The sequence below is a fragment of the Grampus griseus genome, assembly GCF_964374135.1.
Source record: "Grampus griseus genome assembly, chromosome: 6".
Lineage (NCBI taxonomy): Eukaryota > Metazoa > Chordata > Mammalia > Artiodactyla > Delphinidae > Grampus > Grampus griseus.
Window position 1 is genome coordinate 47,278,620 of NC_139000.1, and position 23,844 is coordinate 47,302,463.

General features: G+C 36.6%; 1 protein-coding gene across 1 annotated transcript in view; it reads right to left on the reverse strand.

Annotated features, from left to right (window-relative positions):
• Window positions 1-23,844, reverse strand: part of LOC309823861 (uncharacterized protein C9orf85 homolog) — a 61,515-nt gene that overhangs the window by 24,921 nt on the left and 12,750 nt on the right. Inside the window, exon 2 of the mRNA XM_082656478.1 lies at window positions 8,227-8,333. Within this exon, the coding sequence (XP_082512604.1) occupies window positions 8,227-8,333 (107 nt within the window). The remainder of the gene's footprint in view (window positions 1-8,226; window positions 8,334-23,844) is intronic.

Below are 23,844 nucleotides of genomic sequence, written 5' to 3' on the forward strand. Positions count from 1 at the left end.
TCAAAACATGTGGATTGTAGAATTAGCCACCTAAACAATGGGTCTTCACTCAGACGCTATAAACTCAGATTATATGGAGGAATAAGGGCTCAATTTGGACTGGTCACGGCATATTGCAAACATTATTTTTCAGGTATCTCACAGTGAAGTAAGTAGTATGCTCAGTTCCTAAGCACTGAAAGCAAGTACACCTTGGATACTTATGAATAGAATCTATCTATCTAAAATGTGATTATAACTCGTTCAAGGAGATTCACGTTACAGTGTTTGAGCAATGAACAAATACAAGTAATGAATGCCAACTCATGGACAAATAAAATAATTCAGCACCAAGGAATGAGTGCAAGGTACTATCATGATTTAACCATTAGCTGGTGGATATACCTGGTGCTTTCTGTGCATTCATTTGCTTTCTTTGAAAAGTGAGGGCAGTGGTACTCTTTATTAGGCAGAATTTTAAGAGTACAATACTTCTTCCCTTTAAAAAAAGGGAGTTAACATATTTTGGCAAGTATGTAGAGAAATTTGAACCCTTGTGCACCACTGATAGGATTATAAAATAGTGTGATCACTATAGAAAAAAGTATGGAGAAGCCTCATGAAAACAGAACTACCATATGATCCACCAATCCCTCTTCTGCGTATACATGCAAAGAACTGAAAACAGAGTCTCGAAGAGATATCTGCCCAACAATGTTCATAGCAGTATTCAAAATAGCCAAGAGGTGGGAGCCACCTAGAGGTCCATCAATGGATGAGTGGATAAACAAAATGTGATACATACACACACACACACACACACACAATTATTATTCAGGTTTAAAATGGAAGGAAATTCTGTCACATGCTGCAGCACAATGATCCTTGAAGACATCATGCTAAGTGAAATGAAAGTAAAAAAAAAGACATACACTGTATGATTGCATTTATATAAGGTATTTAAAGTAGTCAAATTCAAAACAACAGAAAGTAGAATGGTGTTTACCAAGAACTAAGGAAAGAAGAAGAGGGGAGTTGTTGTTAAATGGGTTATACAGCTTCAAACTTGCAAGATGAAAAAGCTCTGGAGATCTACTGCACATGTGATTATACATAACACTACCGAACTGTACACTTTTAAATGGCTGAGATGGCAAATTTTATGTTATGTGTTTTTCACCACCACAACAAAAATAAATAGATAGATAGATAGATAAACAACTTAAAAAAAGAACACAGTTGGTCTATAAAAGATTATCTTTAAGGATTTAGTTTGGCTAATTAAAAAAAAAAAAAGCTTTTAGTAAAGATGGAGCAAACATCTGGTTAGAGAGGTAAGCAATAGGGTAGCATGACCTGTTGAGCAACACCTCACTTTCTCCCCAATAGTACTACGTTTTGTTTTCTCCCACAGTTTAGAAGACCACCCCCATCCATTCCCCCAGCACACTACAGTAAACATACAAAAGCAAAACTTCTGGGGGGACAAAGTTCCACTTACCTGCCTGCTGCTGGAGACCCAACTCTTCCCCACAAGTGTACTTGAAACATTCATGTGAAATAAGCCTTTTTAAAAACACTATTTTATTCATCTGAGCCAAGGGAGTAGAGATGAGATAGGGGAGAATTATTTATTTAATGCAATGACGTGTGAAGAGATAAGGGTTGTACCAGGGCAGTCAGTGGAGATAAAAATTAAGAGGCAACACGTTTTAAAATTGTCAAGTAAGAAGTGCAATACCTGGGGACTTCCCTGGTGGCGCAGTGGTTAAGAATCTGCCTGCCAATGCAGGAGACATGGGTTCGATCCCTGGTCCAGGAAGATCCCATGTGCTGCAGAGCAACTAAGCCCATGCTCCACAACTACTGAGCCTGCGCTCTAGAGCCCGTAGGCCACAACTACTGAGCACACGGATCACAACTGCTGAAGCCCGCGTGCCTAGAGTCCATGCTCTGCGACAAGAAAAGTCACTGCAATGAGAAGCCCGCACACCGCAACTGAGAGTAGCCCCCGCTTGCCGCAACTAGATAAAGCCCGTGCGCAGCAATGAAGACCCAACGCAGCCAAAAATAAATAAATAAATTAAAAAAGAAGTGAATAGCTGGATGTGAGGACCAGGGGGAGTGACTTTGTTTAATGAAAAGCAAACATTGTTTTAGGCATAAAGCACCCACAAGTCATGAAACTGGCCAGACATCCCTAGAGCAATGTGGTTCCAAGGTATGGTACACCAGTTCTTCTCCTCTTCACTTGAAATATGTTTCGGATGAAATCTACTTTCAATCAACATCTTCCTTTGGCATTTAAGGTCTTCTCTCCATTCAGGGCAGCTCCATTTTGGTCTGTAGCATTCAGTGGACTCCTGGGTAACCTTTTGTTTTATTCAAAAACTCTACAGCTGCAAAGTTTGAAAACCACTGAACCAAATACGTATGACATTTCAGTGACTTGACCCTGTGGGTATCCACCTATTTTGTATGCAACACGGTTCCTCAACCACGACACTACAGCCAGGTCAGGCGGCTATAGCTTCGTTGTAAGGGCTATCCTGGGCGCTGTGGGATGTTTAGCCTACACCTGGGCCTCTACCTCCTAGATGCCAGTAGCATCCCTCCCAAATTCTCTAGTCATGACAACCAAAAAGTCTCCAGACACTGCCAAATATCCCCTGGGAGGCAAAATCCTCCCCTCCCAGACTCTAATCTGTTTGTGGTCTGTTGCTATTTTATACTAGCTTCTCCTTTCTCTTCTAATGGTTATGTTAAACATGAGCTAACACTATATTATTGGTGATTTCTTTTTAATGGGTAGGAAGAGAAAACAAACAGGCTAGAGACTCTAACAGATATGTGGGTATTTGCCTACTACATTTCAAAATTGACAGGAGAAAAAGGTTGCTTGGTTACCTGAAACACAAGGCATATGAAGTTTCTATGCCTTAGGCATTTCAGGACCTACAAGTAAAATTTGTCTAGATACAGGCATTTCAAAAAAAAAAAAAAAAAAGCAGGACTATATATACTACTCAGCAGTAGGAAACTTCCATAAACAAGACAGGTGACTTATAAAAATTAATATAGTATTAGGCTCAGGTGAAGAGGGAAAAAGGACTTTTTGAATGAATAATAAAACACAGAAATCACTGTGGGAAAGTGGAAAAACAGAGCTTTGCAATAAGACAATTTGCATCTGAATCTTAACTCCATTTGCTTTACTTTCTTATCTTGGTAAGACATTTAATCCCTCTGAGCCCAGAATAAAAAAAAAGAAAGAAAGAAAACAGCCCATTTCATTTCCTTACATTGCTTGAGGAAGGGGACAGTCTTTTAACCATCTGTATTTCTAGCACCCAGAAAATAATATAAATGTCTATAAATGAGTTTTAAGTGAAAAATATCAAGATTCCTTTCTTCTTTTAAGAGTTATACAAATCACTTTATATTTTTAAGATTTCTTGCTTTTCCAATAATTTTCAGCTCCACACCTAAAATTATTTACAGTGTTCATGAATGGCTTGTGATTGACCAGGAATGGTAATGAATGGTTTTAATTTATCTTTGGGTTTTTTTTTTTCCCCTCAAAAGTCAAAAACAAGACACTTGACAGAAACTAACACACCATTGTAGAGCAATTATACTCCAATAAAGATGTTAAAAAAAAAAAAAAAACAAGGCACTTGAAAAATGAGGGGTTTTTGGGGTTTTTTTTGGCCTCGCTGCGTGACTTGCAGGGATCTTAGTTCCCCAACCAGGGACCGAACCCCACCCTTCACAGTGAAAGCGCTGAAAGTGCAGAGTCCTAACCACTGGACCACCAGGTAATTCCCCTTGAAAAATGAGGTTTTATACAAAAAGATTTAGACTCGTCCTGAACCACAATTCAACATCTAGCAGTAATCTTAATAATGATTATACCATTCAGGGGTCAAGGGAGATGTCTGTCATAGCACCACAACAGCCCTCCACCAGGGAGTAGCGATTTCTCGCCTTCAAATAAAAAAACACGAGCCAAAATGATGGGGAAATCCTGGTACAACTACGCTGACCTCTGATTAAGTGACAGTGGAAAATAAGGATGGCAGCTCATCTTAGCACTTTTACAGAGATGAGAAGCTGTAAAAAACTAAGCATTATGTTTATGAGCCTTTCATTTTATTTCTATAAAGACCTACAGCTTTGCATACTCAATGACATTTAAATTATCTGATCATATAAAAGGGTAGTATCATACCATATCTCATTGTTCACACATCACTAATACGTGACATGCATTTTATCCCCTTCCCCTCACAGCCATCATCCCATCCCTCTCTAGCAAAAACAGTTTTCAACTCTTCTCTCTTTCAGCTAAAGTTAGGACGTCTATTCTTTTCTTAAAAGTCTCTGGGAATGGTCCATGGTTGTTTTCAGTTATTGGAAGAAATTGTCATAAAGAACATGCTTATAAAAATCCTGTAGCACATCACCTTACTGAAGGAAAAAGAGAAACATGAAAATATTTTCTGCCACTTACAAACACCGTACAATTTTTGCTTCCCATGGTTGAATGAAGAAGTTTGAAGAGTTTAGATGTCAACCTCTGTTTCTTGGATCTAACTGTTTGGTATCAGATCCCATGGACAATGGAAATTTGCTAGATGTGCGTGGTTTTTGGTGATTCACACGCCAAACAAATGGGAGAAAAGGCATTAATTTTCCCAATATTCAGAATATTATCTCATTCCAAAAGAAATGTCACTTATAACCAGTACTTCCTCCTCCATTTTATGTTCTGCTGAACTTTTCTTTATGTACATCATTTGGTTACATAATTTGTGGCATGAGACAGACAAATGAAACAATGCTCAGCGTTTTTACCAAAAGTAACATTCAGGGTGCTGGAAAATGAATCTTTACACAAAAGACACATCTAGTGTCAAAGTAAACTTCTTATACAAATCCTAACAAAGGACAAATTTAATTTATAAGTGATTAGCTTGAACAAAACATTTAAAATTTCAAAACAAGCTACGCTACTTTAAGCACTGTTCATCAATGGATTTAAAAACCTTATAGCATTGGTCAAGTTTTGATATGCAGAGACAGCAAAGTGTACATAGGTGATTTATGCTTTCTATAACACTCAATCTTGGTTTGGAGTTTGAAAGCTAGGCTTTCTAAAATGCCTAATGTAATCTAAAATTCTAACGTAGCCTGAAATTCATGATATTCTGGCCAGGCAAGTTGACCTCCTAAATAACGTGTTCAGACTTGTTTTAACTAGCAGTTTCTTAGTCTCTCATAAGCTATCATTTTTGTATTAGTTTGGGCTTCTTTATTACTAGAGATCTTCCTTTAGGCTTTAATGTCTTGTTACCTGTACTTTGATATTTGTATAATATATTTCCTTCATTTTGCATTCAGTGGGAGCTATTCTATGGCTAACCTCATCTGCTTCAGGGTGATATAGAACAGCAGCTCCTGAGGTCCTCTTCTAGCTCTCATTTCGAAGACCTCTGAGTCACATACTACCGGCTATTGGCAACATCACCATGAGCTTCCCTGACTCCAAGGACTTCAATGACTCCAAGACAGGACAGAGTTGCTGACCTTTGGGTCCATGTGTCCACATTCAACCATTCTTAGGTTGTTGTGTTATAAGTTTTCTGGAACTAAACATAAGATTTGTTACTGTTTCCTTTTGTTTTTAACAGAGTCTTTCTATCTGAATAAAATATCTGTTCTTCTAGGAATTATAGTATACAAGTTCTTCTGGAACCATAAAAATATTAAGGCCATAAGTAATACACAAAAAGAATAAAAATTCAAGAGCTGTCTAAAATAACTAAGTTCAGAAATTCTATGGCATGGGACTTCCCTGGCGGTCCAGTGGTTAAGACTTTGCCTTCCAATGTGGGGGGTGTGGGTTTGATCCCTGGTTGGGGAGCTAAGATCCCACATGCTTTGGGGCCAAAAAACCAAAACATAAAGCAGAAGCAATATTGTAACAAATTCAATAAAAACTTTTTGAAAAAAAGAAATTCTCTAGCAAATCACAGCATCTGGAAAATGTATAATAATTGATATGATCTTTTATATACTGGCACATTCAATGAAGATAAACATAAAGGAGGCAGCACAAATTAAAGATAAGAGATTAAATTGCAGATAATGGATAAGGCACAAATGTTTTTAAATTATTTCCTTTGTTATATCATGAATCTACTAAAACTCTACAGTTACATAAATACTTACTACCTATAAAAATTCTTTTAGGAACTAGCACTACCAAGAGAAAAGTGGAGACTGGTGATGAAATCTCAAAATACCTTTATAAAAAGAAAGACCTGTTGAAAATATTCAAAAAATTACAAATCTTGTATTAGGCCTATTAACTAAAACTACACAGTTTATAGTGAATCAGCATCTAATTTTTGTGGTAGGAAACAGAGTCAATCCATTCATGGAAATCCAGCACTGAACAGTACAAACAGTTGCCAAATTTCCCTACTGCTAATTTGGGCCAATGAGCATAAAACTTTAAAATTTTCTTTATCAGTGTTTTCTTTGGGGAGGAAATGCTAGAGAATACAAAGAAAAGACTGGAAGACAGGAGACAGAAACTTGTATAGCTATTTAAAAGGGGGTCAGCTGTACCTGTAATAAATACTAAAAATTTGCTCTGAAAAAGCAATACAGAAATAAAAAGCTGAAGTTAGTCTATCTTTACTTGAGGTTTTTAACCTTTCAGCACTAAAAAGAAGCATCTTGGGCTTCCCTGGTGGCGCAGTGGTTGAGAGTCCGCCTGCCGATGCAGGGGACACAGGTTCGTGCCCCAGTCCGGGAAGATCCCACATGCCGCGGAGTGGCTGGGCCCATGAGCCATGGCTGCTAGGCCTGCGCACCCGGAGCCTGTGCTCCGCAACGGGAGAGGCCACAACAGTGAGAGGCCCGCGTACCGCAAAAAAAAAAAAAAAAAAGAAGCATCTTAAGCAAACTAAAATGCCCAAACATTCAAAGCTATTAAAATTCTCAAATAAACAAATTACCCCATAGCTTGAGTTAAAGATCCACAAAAAAGCTGACATAATTTTTCAATAGAAATAAACAGCAAAGGTTATATCATATTTATTTATTACTATTATTATTTGTGTGTGTGTGTGTGGTACACGGGCCTCTCAGTGCCGTGGCCTCTCCCGTTGTGGAACACAGGCTCCAGACGCGCAGGCTCAGCGGCCATGGCTCACGGGCCCAGCAGCTCCACGGCATGTGGGATCTTCCCGGACCGGGGCACGAACCCGCGTCCCCTGCATCGGCAGGCGGACTCTCAACCACTGCGCCACCAGGGAAGCCCCATATTTATTATTTAGACTGACTTCCAAACTTTAATTAAAATTTCCTCCCAAAAAGGGAGAGGGAATACATTTAAGGAAGTTGCTACTACTGAATAGCTAAAAGTAAAATAAAGCAACAATGAACAAATGTATTCTAAATAGCTACTATATAGACTACCAAATTAAAACTCATAATTGTAAAAATAATATTGTACATATTAATGCTAATTTTTATATGTAAAATAATCAGTTTTCTCTTTTAGGCAGCAATTACCCTCCAATATGGCCCTTACTCAGCTGAGCCAAAGGATGTAAGGGAGCTGCACCAGGATGTACATAAAGCTGATAAAACAGAATGCCAAAATTACAGAGGAAGGGTAAAGGACAGAGAGGTGAGAAACAAAGTCCAGTGTCTCTTCATGTAGACCCAAAACTTCAAAGGAATGAAATTATAAATTATCAATCTAGTGATTTATTTATGATACTCAATCTAAGGCATTTCAGTAATCTTCATGGGTCAAATTAAAAGGTCAGACCCTTTTTAAGACCCCCTTTGGTAAAAAATATTATTTAATTTAGTAAATTAAATAGTAAACATTATTATCTCATCAGTGGGAGATAGAATTTTGCAAAACAAACTTTCCCTTCTCTGTCTTAAGCCTAGTCTCATTTTATGAACAAGATGCTATAAAAATGGTGCATTATTTATTTAGGGGAGAATGGGGAGAAAGGAATGGTGAATCCACCCTTTCAATCTATTTGCCTTCACAAGCTAGGATTCAGCATGTAAGATGAAATTCTATTCTGCAGGGAATGGAAATTTTTTCTCTATTCACCTTAATATTTATCTGGACACGATTTTGAAAATCAGGGAATGAAGTCATATACTATGATACTGATAGTACTGGTGAGGTAATTAAGAAACTTAACTTACCATTTTTTAGGCTTTGATAAGGGTTTGTACTTGCTGTATTTTACACGCCACTCAAGAACTTCTTTACAACGCTGACATACTCCATCATGAAGTTTTGCATTAATTTTCTTAAAAAGAAACAGAAAAACAAATTGAGAATTTCACTTGTGAGCCAGCATTACAAACCCCAAAAGGTACATGAGAAATTTAAGGTTTTTTTAATTTTAATTTTATTTATTTATTTTTATAAATTTATTTACTTTTGGCCGCGTTGGATCTTTGTTGCTACGCGACCTTTCTCTAGTTGCAGTAAGTGGGGGCTACTCCTTGTTGTGGTGCACGGGCTTCTCATTGCGGTGGCTACTCTCGTTGCAGAGCACGGACTTTAGGCGTGTGGGCTTCAGCAGCTGTGGCACGTGGGCTCAGTAGTTGCAGCTTGCGGGCTCTAGAGCACAGCCTCAGTAGTTGTGGAGCGCGGGCTTAGCTGCTTCATGGCATGTGGGATCTTCCCAGACCAAGGCTCAAACCCATGTACCCTGCATTGGCAGGCGGATTCTTAACCACTGTGCCACTAGGGAAGGCCTAAGTGTTTTTTTAAATAGCAACCTAACTTCAACCTGGGTTAACATTTTATGGTATACTATGTATTTCGATGTACATTATCAATTTGGCTCTTTACAAAGGCAAAGATCCTTAACTGGCTGTAGCTCAGAATCATCTAGGGAGCTTTTTAATTTCCTGGAAGGAGTATTTTAAGCACATTCCCATTGATTCTGATGCATATTTATTTTACAACTCAAACTGTATAGTTAAGATATATGCATTTTACTGTATGTACATTATATCTCAAAAACAGGTAGTAATAAAAAAGAAAGTCTAATTCATATTTTAAGACTACTGTTTTGACAATTCAAATCTTACCACTGAGAAATGAGAAATTAAACTGAGAAATTAGACAGTCCTGAATTGTCAGTCTGCAGGGGACAGCAGAGACTAAGAAACTTGAGAAAGGAGAGCCAGGGAGAAGCAGCTGGAAGCAAGAAGGTATTTAATTATTCAATTTAAACCTTTTGTATTCTCATGTAAAGATGTCTTAGAAAAGTTACCTTGCTAACCTGGTTTCTTCAAAACAGAAAATAAATATGTGCATGTGACTGTGGTAGAAAAGGGGCTTTATGAAGAAAATAAACATTTTTATTATAATATGAGTCTCAAAATGTGTTGCGAAATGAGGAAGGAAAATTTTTAAATGTGTCATGTGTTCTCACAACAGCTTTGTATTTTATAACACATCTATTTGACTCAGGACCTAGACTATATATTTTCACTAAGTACTCTGGGAATTCTCTAACTTACTTTGGTTGTGGAAGCCTGGTCTTTGCCTATTGTTGGAATAATGAAGAAAGGACATTTTAAGTTCGCTTCCTTTGTTTCCTTTTTTAATTTCTCAAAAGGAGAAAAAAAAGCATCCCAAAAGATGCAGATTCTTTGGAAGGTTATTTGATACTGAGTTAAAATCACAATATTTAGAAATCATCTGAAAGAAGACAAAACTTCTAAACAGCATTTGATATTCTTTAAAGTTCTAAACAAGAAGGTAAGATAATGACAAAACGTTTATTCAAAGAGATATTTCAAGGGTATTTTCAAAAACCATAAATTAAGCTGTGAATACATTATGAGTGAATTTAACGCTGTGGTGAAAAACATATTCTATTACTTATGAATTGTGTGTGGGGATTCTTTTCTTCCTGACCTAGAAGGAGAGTCCCTGGGAAGATAAATTCTGCATGCCACTATATTCCCTCTTTTCTGTGGTCCACTGACTGTTGCCAGAAAGAAGGAAGTCTGTGCCTAACACCAGACTCCTCTTCTTATCAACCTTGGCACTTAGTTATTGCATACAGGGCTTGCTAAGAAATATCCAGAACTAAGGTTCACATTTCATCTTTGATTCTCACTGCCCTCTGTTGCCTAGAATATCTTACCGAAAGCATTGCTTATATCTTCCTAACTCTAACAACAATAGAAACAAACTAATGACTTGATCTATGATTATAATATGAATGTGATATAAACTTTCAAATTAGAATGTTCTTAGAATGCACACCATTTTGTTACCTGCAATTTTATTATATACAACACACGCTACTTGTTAACTAGGAAGGATTATTTGGTTTCTTGCTTGTTTCTGTTCCAATTTCCGACCATTTCATCTTGATTTACAAAGCTGTGCATAGTTTGGAAACTGGTTTCTTTAGGGTGGATCGAGAGTAGAACAAAACAGGTCTTTGTGGGAACTTGTCCTGTATGTGATGTGTGAAGCAGTATAAATGGAGACGTTGTACAGCATCCACATGACCAGCAGGCACTACTACAAAATTAAACTTTGATTTTCATGCGTTAAGAAATGAATGAGAAAAGAAATGAATGAATGAGAATGAACAGTACTTTCACTTAAAAATAATTGCAGAAAGAAAACAGTGTACCTTGCTTTACTGTCTTTTGGCAAACTAGAAAAAGTGAATTCCAGACAACTGAGCAAAGAAAGCCAAATCCTAGTTCTAGGAATCACTCTGCCTGGAGCAAAGGAGATGGCAATCTTACCTTACACCTATGTTTACAACTAACCCTGTTTTGGCAGTTAATTTTGGCATGTCCCTCATGGTAGAAGATAATAGGTTATTTAAGGTTAAGATTTAAGCATGTTCAAATATAAAATCAAAACTTAGTTTTATAAGTACAAAACCCTTTAAAGATCATTTAGTTTAACAAGCTACTATCCAGATATCTAAAGGAAAAAAATCATCAGTGGAAGATTCCACTGGACTTAAGAATCTTAGCTAAAAAAAGAAAACCTTCTTTATCAATGAATACTTCTTTTAAAAATTAGAATAGACTTAAGATGTATCAGAAGACACTCCTACTTCACACACATAGTCTTAAAAACTGTCTAAGCCATTATTAATTCATACAACACGTTTTATAGTAAGTGCTGTTATCCCTGTTAAACGTTGTTATCCCACAATGCATCAGTGGTAAAATAACACAGCAATCCCCAAAAGAAAACTGGGTGAGGACTACAACCCCAAGAAGGCAGCAAGAGCAAATTGTAAATATAACATCTGTATCAATATGCTGATGCTGAAAAATATTTTATAAAATATAAAGTATCATTTAACAGAAGGAAGGCACTACTATGTTGGGGGGCAAGAATCTGAATAACATTCAAGAGCAACTAATATAATCTTTCGTTAGGATTTTCTGCACATCAAAATTCTTTCAGAAATGCTAAAGGTAAAACAATGGCATATTTTACTTCCCTTCATTAATGGAAAAAAAAAATCAAATTCTCAAGAAAAATGCCAATTCTAATGGCAGCTTAATTTCCATGGAATGGAATGGAATGGCCTTGTTCTCTCCCCTGCCTTACCAAAATAAGGTATTTGCTGCCAATATAGCTACAACAGTGTTATTTCAGAAAATAGGAATTTTATATTTTAACTATATTTAAAAGTATATATTTTTAAATTTTCTAGTAACACTCCTTTATTCTAAATTTGGTTAGAGGATAAAGGATCTCTGAATTTAGGAGTAAGATATTATATGACTAATAATAATAATGTGAAAATCTGTATTTTAGGTTGTGACTTTCAAATCATAAACTGTATTATTTTAAATCCTTTTAATATGGCTAGAACATTGTTGGGCATAAAGTATCTTATAAAATAAATACAACCAAAAATAGATGAGGGAGTCAGATTGAGGGAATAATGAGAGTTGGTAGCGAAAATTACAAAGCAGTCAGGAGTACAGCTGGGAAGTGCACTTGCTAGAAATCGGCCACAAGTGAGATGTGAGTTTTCTAGCAGTCAAAAAAACATGAGCTCTGCTCACCTACCTGATTCAATGTTTGTAACATGCCAAAAATCCAGTTTCTCAGAAGCAGCACAACTATTCTTGTCATTGAAATCCAAAGTTTCATTTTCCCAAAAAGGACACCATATAATACAGTAAACAATGCTCTCAAAAACATCCTTACAGGGCTTCCCTGGTGGCGCAGTGGTTGAGAGTCTGCCTGCCAATGCAGGGGACGCGGGTTCGTGCCCCGGTCCGGGAAGATCCCACATGCCGCGGAGCTGCTGGGCCCGTGAGCCATGGCCGCTGAGCCTGCGCGTCTGGAGCCTGTGCTCCGCAACGGGAGAGGCCACAGCAGTGAGAGGCCCGTGTACGGCAAAAAAAAAAAAAAAAAAAAAAAAAAAATCCTTATAATTCAAAGTATTTCACAGAGCTGTTTTCTACCCTAGTTCTCAAAGTAGGCCGGTGTTATAGCACGCCAAACACAATGTAGTAAAAAAGTTATTTTCGGGTGTGCAAAGTAGATACAGAGGCCTGATATTCATAAGATCTATAGAAATGCACTGCAAATCATAAGGCCATCTTCAATAAATACTTTCTCCCAAATGAGTTCTAAAAACATTCACCTCTATTACGAAAAATTCAAACATGCAGAAAAAAGTTAAAACAATAATACTAACGCATAGCCATATACACTATCTAGAGACAACTGTTAACATTTTATGTGTGTGTACACTTAAAATAAGTTGCAAACATCGAGACAATTCACCTGTCAATCATATATATCCTGGAAATAGACTTTCTCCTACTTAACCACAATACCATTACCACACCTCAGAAAAATGAAAAATAATTCTCTAATATCATTGAATGTAACCCGTCTACACTGAAATGTCCTCAACTGCTGCCCTGCCCCCCCAAATCAGTATTCAAGTTGTTTGTTATCTCTCTTTTGATCTAGAAGGGTTTTCCTCTTTTACCCTCTATTACACTGATTTTTTTTCAATTATTTTTAAAAAAATTTTTATTGGAGTATTGTTGATTTACAATGTTGTGTTAATTTCAGGTATACAGCAAAGTGAATCAGTTATACATGTACACTGATGTTTTTGAAAATACCAGGCAAGTTGTCTTTGAGAATATTCCACATTCTGTATGTGTAAGATTGTTTTCTCTTGGTGTAATTTAACTCATTGCTTTATGTCCTATAGTTTTGCAAGGTGGAAGTTAGGTTTAAAGACTTGATTAGACCCAGGTTTAAGATTTTTTTGACAAGAACAGTTCATTTGTGCTGCTGCTATGTACTCCATATTACTCCAAGTCAGGAGGCACAAGATGTCCAGTTCTCACCTAGTCAGTGATGAGAAATTTGACTGATCACTTGGTTAAGGTAGTGACTGTCCAGATCAAATTACAAAGATTAGCAATAATGTATAGGGGTCATGTCAATATGCTGTTCCACAATAACATTTCGCTTCATGGTTTTAGCATCCATTCAAGGTTCTTTGTCTGAATCAATCATTTTAAATGCTAACTCTATAATTCTTTCTACATTAATTTTTTTTAAAAAAAGGTTGACAGCTTAAGTCAGTTTTGAGGTATAATACATATAGAGTAAAATTCACCCAATTTAGGTGTATAGTTCCGTGAATCTGACAATCAAAATATAGAACATTTCCATCCTTCTAAAAAGTTCCCTCATGCCCCTTTGTTGTCAACCCCCAGACAACACTAATTTTCAGTCTGCTCTTACAGTGTTGCCTTTTCCATAATGTCATATAAATGAAATGATCAAGTATATAACTATTTGAGGAGCTCATTCCTTTTTATTGGTGAATGGTATTCCATTGCATAGATGTGCTATAATGTTTATTCATTCACCATTTGAAGGACTTTTTTTTTTTTTTTTTTTGCGGTACGCGGGCCTCTCACTGTTGTGGCTTCTCCCGCTGTGGAGCACAGGCTCCTGACACGCAGGCTCAGCGGCCATGGCTCACGGGCCCAGCCGCTCCGTGATATGTGGGATCTTCCCGGTCCGGGGCACGAACCCGTGTCCCCTGTATCGGCAGGCGGACTCTCAACCACTGCGCCACCAGGGAAGCCCTTGAAGGACATTTTGAGTTGCTTCTAGTTTGGGGTGCTAATGAATATTTACATACAAATTTCTGTGTGGAAATGTTTTTATTTCTCTTGATTTACTATTTAAGAATGGTATCGTTGGGTTGTATGATAATTTTATGCTTAACTTTCTAAGAAACTAACAATTTTTCAAAGTGGCTATACCATTTTGCATTTCCACTAGCCATGCATGAAGATCCAGTTTTTCCACATCCTTTCCAGTGCTTGAAATTGTAAATATTTTTTTTTATTTTAGCCATTTGAATAGGTGGATAGAGTAATCTATTTATGCTTTTAATTTGCATCTCCTTAATAACTGATAATGCTGAATATCTTTTCATGCACTTACACGCTATCATGTATTTTCTTTACTGAAGTGTCTGTTCAAATCTTTTGCCGTTTTTTTTTCTTTTAATTGTATTGTTTTGTTTGTTTTCTCATTATTTTGATGTGAGGTTCTGTATATATTCTAGATACCTGGCCTTTACTGATACATACTTTGCAAATATATACGCGCAGGCTCAGCAGCCATGGCTCACGGGCCCAGCCGCTCCATGGCATGTGGGATCTTCCCGGACCAGGGCACTAACCCGTGTCCCCTGCATCGACAGGTGGACTCTCAATCACTGCGCCACCAGGGAAGCCCCCAATCTGTGCTTTTATTTTCATTATCTTAACAGCGTTTTTCTAAGATAAAATCTTTTAAATTTCAAAGAACAATGTTTCGATTTTTTCTTTTACGGACTATGCTTTTAGTGTCAAATCTAAGAAGTCTTTGAAGAATCATGATTTTTACCTACGTTTTCTTCTGGAAGTTCAGTAATTTTAGGCCTTACATTTAGTCTATGATCTATTTTGAGCTCATTTTTGTACATGGTGCAAAATACTGGTAGGAGGTTCTTTTTAAATTATCTATGGGCGAGACTTCCTGGTGGTGCAGTGGTTAAGAATACGCCTGCCAATGCAGGGACCATAGGCTCGATCCCTGGTCCAGGAAAATCCCACATGCCGCAGAGCAACTAAGCCCGTGTGCCACAACTACTAAGCCTGTGCTCTAGAGCCCGCTAGCCACAACTACTGAAGCCCGTGCACCTAGAGCCCGTGCTCTGCAACAAGAGAAGCCACCGCAATGAGAAGCCCGCGCACCGCAAAGAGTAGCCCCCGCTCACCGCAACTAGAGAAAGCCCGTGCGCAGCAACGAAGACCCAATGCAGCCAAAAATAAGTAAATAAATAAATAAATTTATAAATTATCTATGGGCATCCAAGTTCTAGCATCACTGAATTGTGTTTCTATCTTTGTCAAAAGTTAAGTATGTGTGAGTCTATTTTGGACTCAATATTCCATCACATTAATCTGTGTCTACTCTTTCTTCAGTACCACCCTGTCTTGATTACTGGAGCTTTAAGGTCTTGAAGTCAGTACTGTGTCTCCTCCAAATTTGTTCTTTTTCAAAATTGCTTTGGCTATTCTAGTTCCTCTACTTTTCTGTATACATTTTAGGATCAATTTCTTAATTGTAACAAAAAAAGCCTGCTATGGACCTACTAGAGAATGGACTTGAGGACACGGGGAGGGGGAAGGGTAAGCTGGGACAAAGTGAGAGAGTGGCATGGACATATATACATTACGAAACATAAAATAGATAGCTAGTGGGAAGCAGCCTCATAGCACAGGGAGATCAGCTCAGTGCTTTGTGACCGCCTGGAGGGGTGGGATAGGGAGGGTGGGAGGGAAGGAGATGCAAGAGGGAAGAGATATGGGGACATATGTATATGTATAACTGATTCACTTTGTTATAAAGCAGAAACTGACATACCATTGTAAAGCAATTATACTATAATAAAGATGTTAAAAAAATTTTTTTTAAAAAGCCTGCTATGATTGCAATTAGGATTATATTGAAACCATAAATAAATTTGAGGGAGAATTGACATCTTAACAATTCTGACTATTCCAATCCATCACCATTGCATTCCTGGGATAAACCTCATTTGTCTGAGGTATATTATCCTTCTTATTGGTGAATACAATATGCTAATATTTCACTGAAGATTTTTGTGTTTATGTTCAAAGAGGGATATTGGTCCATAGTTGTTTGTTCATTTTTTGTTGTTGTTGTTGTTGTTTTTTGCGTTACGCGGGCCTCTCACTGCTGTGGCCTCCCCCATTGCTGAGCACAGGCTCCAGACGCGCAGGCTCAGCGGCCACGGCTCAAGGGCCCAGCTGCTCCGCTGCACGTGGGATCTTCCCGGACCGGGGCACGAACCCGCGTCCTCTGCATCAGCAGGCGAACTCTCAACCACTGCGCCACCAGGGAAGCCCTGTTCATTTGTTTTAATAACGTCTCTGGTTTTGGTGTTTAGTTCAGCTGCTAGAGGATTCATATAAAAGGGTTAAAAGGACTTAAAATAGAAGTAAAGATTTTATATATCTTAGAAGAACACTAGAATATTAAAAGTCTTGTAGAATAAGCTCAAGTCCTTATTTTTAAACGTTTAAAAGTACATTTATATGTTAAAAGTGTTTTTTTGGTTACAAACCAAGAAAAAGTTTATCCTAACTAGATGGAGTTCAATTTCTTATAGCTAGCCTTTGGTTTATCATATTATATAACACTTTAGGAAATCAAATTTATCACTCAATAAATATATACAGGGAAGGGGAAAAAACAGAGTTCAAGCTTCACGTAGAAATCTCTTTTGTATTCTGTCCAGTAGTCTGTAAATTTTGTTCATCTCCTACCACCTCATTTGGTTTTACAACTAGTTCTTTCCTTTTAATGCTTTTTTTCCCCACTGTGTATTAACAATGGTATACTATATTGTATAATTTTCTTATGACAAGAATTTATTACTTTTGTAAATGAAAAATAACTTTACTGATCAATTTTATAGATTTAAAACAATATGAGCACTTATATATAAATATTCACATTGTAGAAATTTTTATAAAAATACAGATAAAGAGAAAAAGACAAGTCTTATCACTCAGAGATTCTATACTTTCCAGCATTTCAAGCATATATATTTATAGAAATTTGCACTTTTTAATGTATGCATTGCTTTATAACTTATCAATTTTTTTCATAAGAGTATATATACTTTTAAAACATGTTTTCATTGGCTGTATTTTATTCTCTCAGAGTAATACTTTCATTTACTTAACCTATTCTCTTGAGAGTTTGCTTGTTTCCAACTTCTGACTGAATACGTATATTTTTAAATGTACTATGTTATAAATATCAGAAAACTTTTAATGAACATGCAAATTCTCATTTACACAAAACAAGTTCTTATCTCATTTCAACAAAAGAGTAAAAATAACAGGAATTTTATCAGAGGTAAAAACTCGTAGTAAAGAATAACTGTCCCTTTCTTAAATCAAGTACATAATTATTTGGACATTAAAGCAAATGTTTCCTAATATTGTCTATAAAAATTTGCTTTGTTTTTTTTATCCTGGCAGTTAAAAAGTTAAAAAGAATAGAAGACATTGCCACTTTCCTTTTCAAAAAGGGAATTAAAAATCATTCTTGCTGGGAATTCCCTGGCGGTCCAGTGGTTAGGACTCGGCTCTTTCACTGCCAAGGGCCCAGGTTCAATCCCTGGTCAAGGAATTAAGATCCCGCAAGCCTCTCAGGACAGCCCCCCCCCCCCAAAAAAAAGCATTCTTGCTATAATCAACAATACCACAATTACTATAGATAGGACACCACTATTACATGATCCAGAATATTAATACTGATTCTAGTCTCTTAAAACTTTAAAATGTACAAACTCTTTTTTAATGTAATAAGAAGTAATAGTCTGAATGTCTATTACTCTCAGAAATACCTTATTTGGATAAGTTACTGAGTCTTACTATTTTTATGTATTTTATTATTTCACAAAATGAGCTAGTTATATAAATAGACCAGAAATACTTTTGAAGTGAGTTCTCCTAATAAAATTGGTTTTATTGTCATTTAAGGATAAATAGAAGACCAAAGTTACTATACGCTTACTTCTTTTTAGGAAACTACATTGGTTTAATGTAGCTAATTAGAGATTAGCTCTCAACATTCGTAAGCAAAATATTACCTTAGTGTTCTAAAATACTTGACATACATATATATATACATCAAATACATAACCATTTCAGTTACCAATATTTGATTTTTCACTATATAAAATTCTAATTAAAAGATACCTACGGCATAAAATGAGGTATCTTTCTACTGTAAGTTAAAATAATTAATTTTACTCCCTGAAGTCTAGTCCATCTTCCTCTCATTCACTCTGTATTCATCTTAAGTCCTTAAAACACCAATACCAAGCAGAGGAAAGTGAAAATATATACTAGAAATACTCAAAATTCTCCTCTTGTTCAACATATTTACAATACTAGCTTTTCTAGTCACGAAATAATATTGGATTCCCTCTCCCACTTTTTTTTTTTTTACTACTGAAATGTTTAACAAATGACATCTGCAAAAATAAACAATTGCATTTTCATCCAAAGACTGAATATAAAATGAGTTCTGATCATCCTAAACAGAGGACTATTCTCTCAAAAAGTGGGTAGAGCTATTGTCAGTTGCAATTATACAGAGAGGGTCTATGTACAAACTACCTACTGATTTATTTCAGCAGCCATGCAAACTACTCAGATTTTCACTGACAAGCTGAATGCAGACAGACACTTAAAAGAAGCCACACCTGCCTACAGGCAGAAACATGCTGTTGCAATATTTTCTGGCAGTAGCAAAACCTATTAAGAAAGCAATTTTTTTTTCCAAAGTATATTTCACTCATTTACTTTTAAGGAAAAATTAAAATAAATTGGCGCTGTAAATTTTAACAAGCAAATATTTCTGAAGGATTCTAACAACCAAATCACTGCACTGATAAACCAATCACATCTTTAAAAGGTGTGGTCAGTTGGAACAAAGAGCACTCTGGTATGAAGATTTTTAATTCTCTCCATCTTGTTCTAAAAGGAACAGTTCAGGAGGACATGTTATGAATGTTAAAAAATATTTCCATAGAAGGACCCAAAATGCAATGCTAAGAACAAAGTATAAGCAGAACATAGAATAATCTCCTGAGGACAAGAGAAATTTTGCCTTACAACAATTAAAACATTGGGAATTTAGTATTTTAAGATAATGTGCTTTCAATTATATTTAAGCCATCTTCATCATTAACTATGGGACGTTTTTAGTAAACAAATAACCCAAGAATAACTTCTCTAAGAGGAAATAGCATTATTGTCAGAGCAGTTTAACAGGAAGTAAGTTTTTTCTCCCTCAAAATTTTGCTGTAAATGGTCAAAATGTCAATGATTTTATCTAGGGATAATCTGTGTCGTTCCTGAAAAAAGACCCGCCTTACAATGTAGGATTGTACCCCAAACTCCATTTGCTCCTTCTTAAGATCCTTTGCTAATACCTCTTCCTCTGATTACCCCTTAAAATTATACATTCCTCAATATTTAGTCATCAACTCACTCACTCACCTGCCCACTCTCTCTCTGTCTTTTTCTCTCCTTCAACTTAGATGTCTACCAAGGAGGTGATACACTTTTCCTTAGAAAGAAAGTTGATTACTATAGTTGAAACACCACTGGTTAGTGTGAGAAGAAATAATAACAATAATGGTAATAATAATAATGACATTTATACAGTATAATCTTAAAAATCAATATTCACAGTTAATCATATCATTTCCTCATGACTATCTTAGGGATAAATAGTATTATTCCTATTTTACAGATGAAGGAACAAATCCAGACAGGTTTAACAATCTGCCTACAATCACACAACTACAAAGTCATACAACCAGGGCTCAAGAGCATGCTGACTCCAAATTCCATATTTTGCCCCACCATTCCATACTGTCTCTCTTTTAGAAACTAAATCTCAGGGCTTCCCTGGTGGCACAGTGGTTAAGAATCCGCCTACCAATGCAGGGGACACGGGTTCAAACCCTGGTCTGGGAAGATCCCACACGCCGCAGAGCAACTAAGCCCGTGTGCCACAACTACTGAGCCTGTGCTCTAGAGCCCACGAGCCACAACTACTGCGCCCACGTGCCGCATCTACTGAAGCCCCCGCACTCTAGAGCCCGAGCTCCACAACAAGAGAAGCCACCATAATGAGAGGCCCGCGCACCGCAACAGAGTAGCCCCTGCTCGCCACAACTAGAGAAAGCCCGCGTGCAGCAATGAAGACCCAACACAGCCAAAAATAATAAATAAATAAATTTAAAAGAAAAAGAAACTAAATCTCAGTCTGATTTCTAGTTTCCCCGTTGAAAGCATCATTACTTGGGAAGATGCACTTTGATTTCCAATCGAGTAACTTAGAGAAATCTTTGAAACATACAGTGTTTGTTGAAACGTACAGTGTTGTCCAGAATAACCTCAGAACTGACAGGAAAACCTATGTTAGAGACATAGGTCAAGAGTCCAGAAGAGCTATTACTTAAGAAGCTTTTCCAAAGTTTAATATCAAAAGATATCACCCCTAAATGTAATTAATCCTAGATTTTCAGTCTGTATGTCTAAAGTCCCTTAATTCAGACATGGTTCACAGTGGTATTGCACTGTATAGAAACCATCTGTTTTCTACTCTGACTTTCTCATGGTCAGGAAAAATAGAATTTATAGAAATAGTTTATGGCCTTTATTCCTATTCCTGGAATTTAGGCCAAATCTAAACACTCTGAAAGCTGGGGAATTACTTCTTCACTCTTCCCTATGTTTTAACCCTGCCTTAGTTAAAAGGTCAAACGTCAGACCAAATCTCAATTAGCTATGGAATCTAAGATTAGGAACATGCTAGGAAATCTGGGTAATTTCCAGATCAGTGATACTCAACCTTTGTTTCTCCCTCTACTGTTCACAACCCCATGTTACTCTCATCATCAAATACAGAAAATAGTACAACTTAATTAACAGGAGAGTTAATGAGTATTTGGGGGAAGCACAGGGAAGAGAGGTCCTGATACATTCTTTTCCAACAGAGGATGTCTCTCAAAACTAGAGGAGATAGAGCTAAATACATGTATTTCTAGCTTCTCGAGAAATCTTCTACTGTACTTATCATTTAACTCCCTGCTCGGTTGTTTACAGTTCTGGTCAATGTTCTTTTGCTTATGCAAGTCCTTGAGTGATTTCATATCTATGGGACATGTCTGTACTTTGATCAGGTGTCTAGACAAAGCATGCTTAGGGAAAGGTTATTTATTTACATGGTTTATTATAAAACAGGTCTTTTTGGTTTTCACTATAAAAATAATAGCAAACTAAATAATTTTTATGTAAAAGACTGCTATCATAAATCTATAAACCACATGCCTAATCCTTTATAAAAATTCTCCCTGCTGCTATTCTTAGCCACATTCCTGTGGCTAGGGGCAGGCATAATTATCTTCATTTTGCAGATGAGAAACCTGAGGCTCAGAGAATTAAGAGATTTGCCTGAGGTCACACAATTAATCAGGACAGCAGAGGCAGAACCCATAAAAAGATGTCTTTTAGTTTAGGGCATTCTATTAAAGTTACAAGTAGAAAGTGTTCCCCTATAGCTTTCAAGGTTTTCTAAATAGTAAAGGAAAAAAGAAAAAAAGAAAAGCACAACATTTTGCAGAGTAAAATTCTGTCTATGTTTTTGTCCTATGTTTTGACTCAAATTCTAACACTGGTATGTTCATTGTTTTGCAAATAGGGCCAAACCTGCTGGCTTGTTCCTAAGGTAACCTAGCAGTATTATATGTTATTTGCTTAAAAGGCACAAAACAAAATTCGAAAGTTAGAAAAATTCATTTAAGAAAGAAAATATTACCTTTGCTAAGCAATGTTCTAAAAGAGGAGGATTTACTTTTCTACAATGTTCTTCACAGATTTTCAACACACTGACACCTAAAAAATAAAGTGTAAACTAAAGTAGTGAGCTACATAGGCCAACTATGTATAATCCAATTGGAATGCAAAAAGCCCTACTCAAGCAGCAATTGTGTAGTGTCATGAGGCAACACGTGTTTTTAAAAGCACTCATTAAAAGTTAGTCACAATTTGAGATCCTGTCCAACCAGTATGGTATGCCCCAAGTTAGTGATCTTAAGAGACAAACTATTGACCAACCATTGTTTAGCATGTATTAAACAAAAAAGAACAATGATATTCATTTCCTTCTAATAGCATATTTTAGGAATTTATGGATTTAACTCTTCCAAGCATAATAACTGGCAATGTCCACAAACCAAATGATTTTATCTTTTAAAATAAATCAGCATTGCATGTCATTTACTTGGGTACAGGTATACAAGGACAACTGCCACACTGAAGCTAGTTAATTTCTTCAAAGATAGTTGCCTTGTTCTGGTCACACTAATATATCATTAAGAATAGCCTGTATATGCTGACAATTGATTGAGGAGTCAAGTCACAAAAAATTAGGTTTGTGCCATGATTCGTTTAGTCTAGAGCGCAGTATTCACATGTGACTTACCTAACTTCAGTTGAGAGCATTTTCTCATTCTTAAAAAAGAAAGATATTTTTGATGACAAGAATATAAAAAAACTAAGGGATAAAATTAAGGTGTGTTCTGAAGTGAAGGATGCAAATCACCTGTAACAAAACGCTACTACATTTTATTTCCATAGTTTTTTTAAAATCTGAAGTAGTCCTATAGTTCTTATTTTATTCTCACATCATCCCTGTGTGGAAGGAAGAAAGTAGTATTGTTATTTATTGTTATTCTAATTTGTAGAGAATTGATATAACTTACCTATGGTTACAGAGAGTGACTCAGTAGCCATACAGGAAGGAATCTGAAGAGTCTACTCCTGCTTTGCCCTGACTCCAAGTTTAGGACTCCTTCCAACAGTCAAATTATAAAATGTATCACAGGTTAGAAGTAAGTACACCATGTACCGTGACCATCTCTCTGCTGTCTACAGGAACAATTCGAAAAAAGTACAAGCTAGTGTGTACTCAGTACTATGCTAGGCATCGCAAGGATTCAGAAGATTTACAATACACAGTTCTTTCCTCACAGTGCTTCACATCTAGTTGAGACAAAAGTAATGGGCATGAAGGAAATGTGAATAGTAAGCAATAGTATTGTTAAGAGTTAAAATAGTGTTTAAAACAATAGATTAACTGTTAGCTTCTTCAAACTGGGCTTTTGGAAGGATTTGGATTGAGGGGTAGGGGAGTCACTGGAGATTCAAGGCTGACTGGTAGCCTTGCAGATTTAAAAACTCTATTGTTTCATTCAGTCCCAACCCAATGGGACAAAGAGAGGGAGTTATCTATCTCTACTACTCAATGACAAATTTGCAAAGGTGTCACAGAATGGGGAAGACATCTTATGTTTTCAAAGACCATTGTTAATCTTGTAAAATAAGTCCTCAAAAGGTTGCAGATCAAAGCCTAACGTGACACACGGGTTTAATTTAAAACAGCAGCAATTCATCTTCTTTCATACCTTCTTTGTACTTCTACCAGTCAAGTGTTAAAACCAGAAGTGGGATTTATCCACAAGTAGAAGCAGGAGAGACTATGTACAGATGATCACACAGCCCATATTTTTCGGCCTTTCCTGAAGGTGTCAATAAAATTCCTAGTTTGCTCTTACTTCTTGTACACTGGTCTTAACTCCCCAGCTATACTAC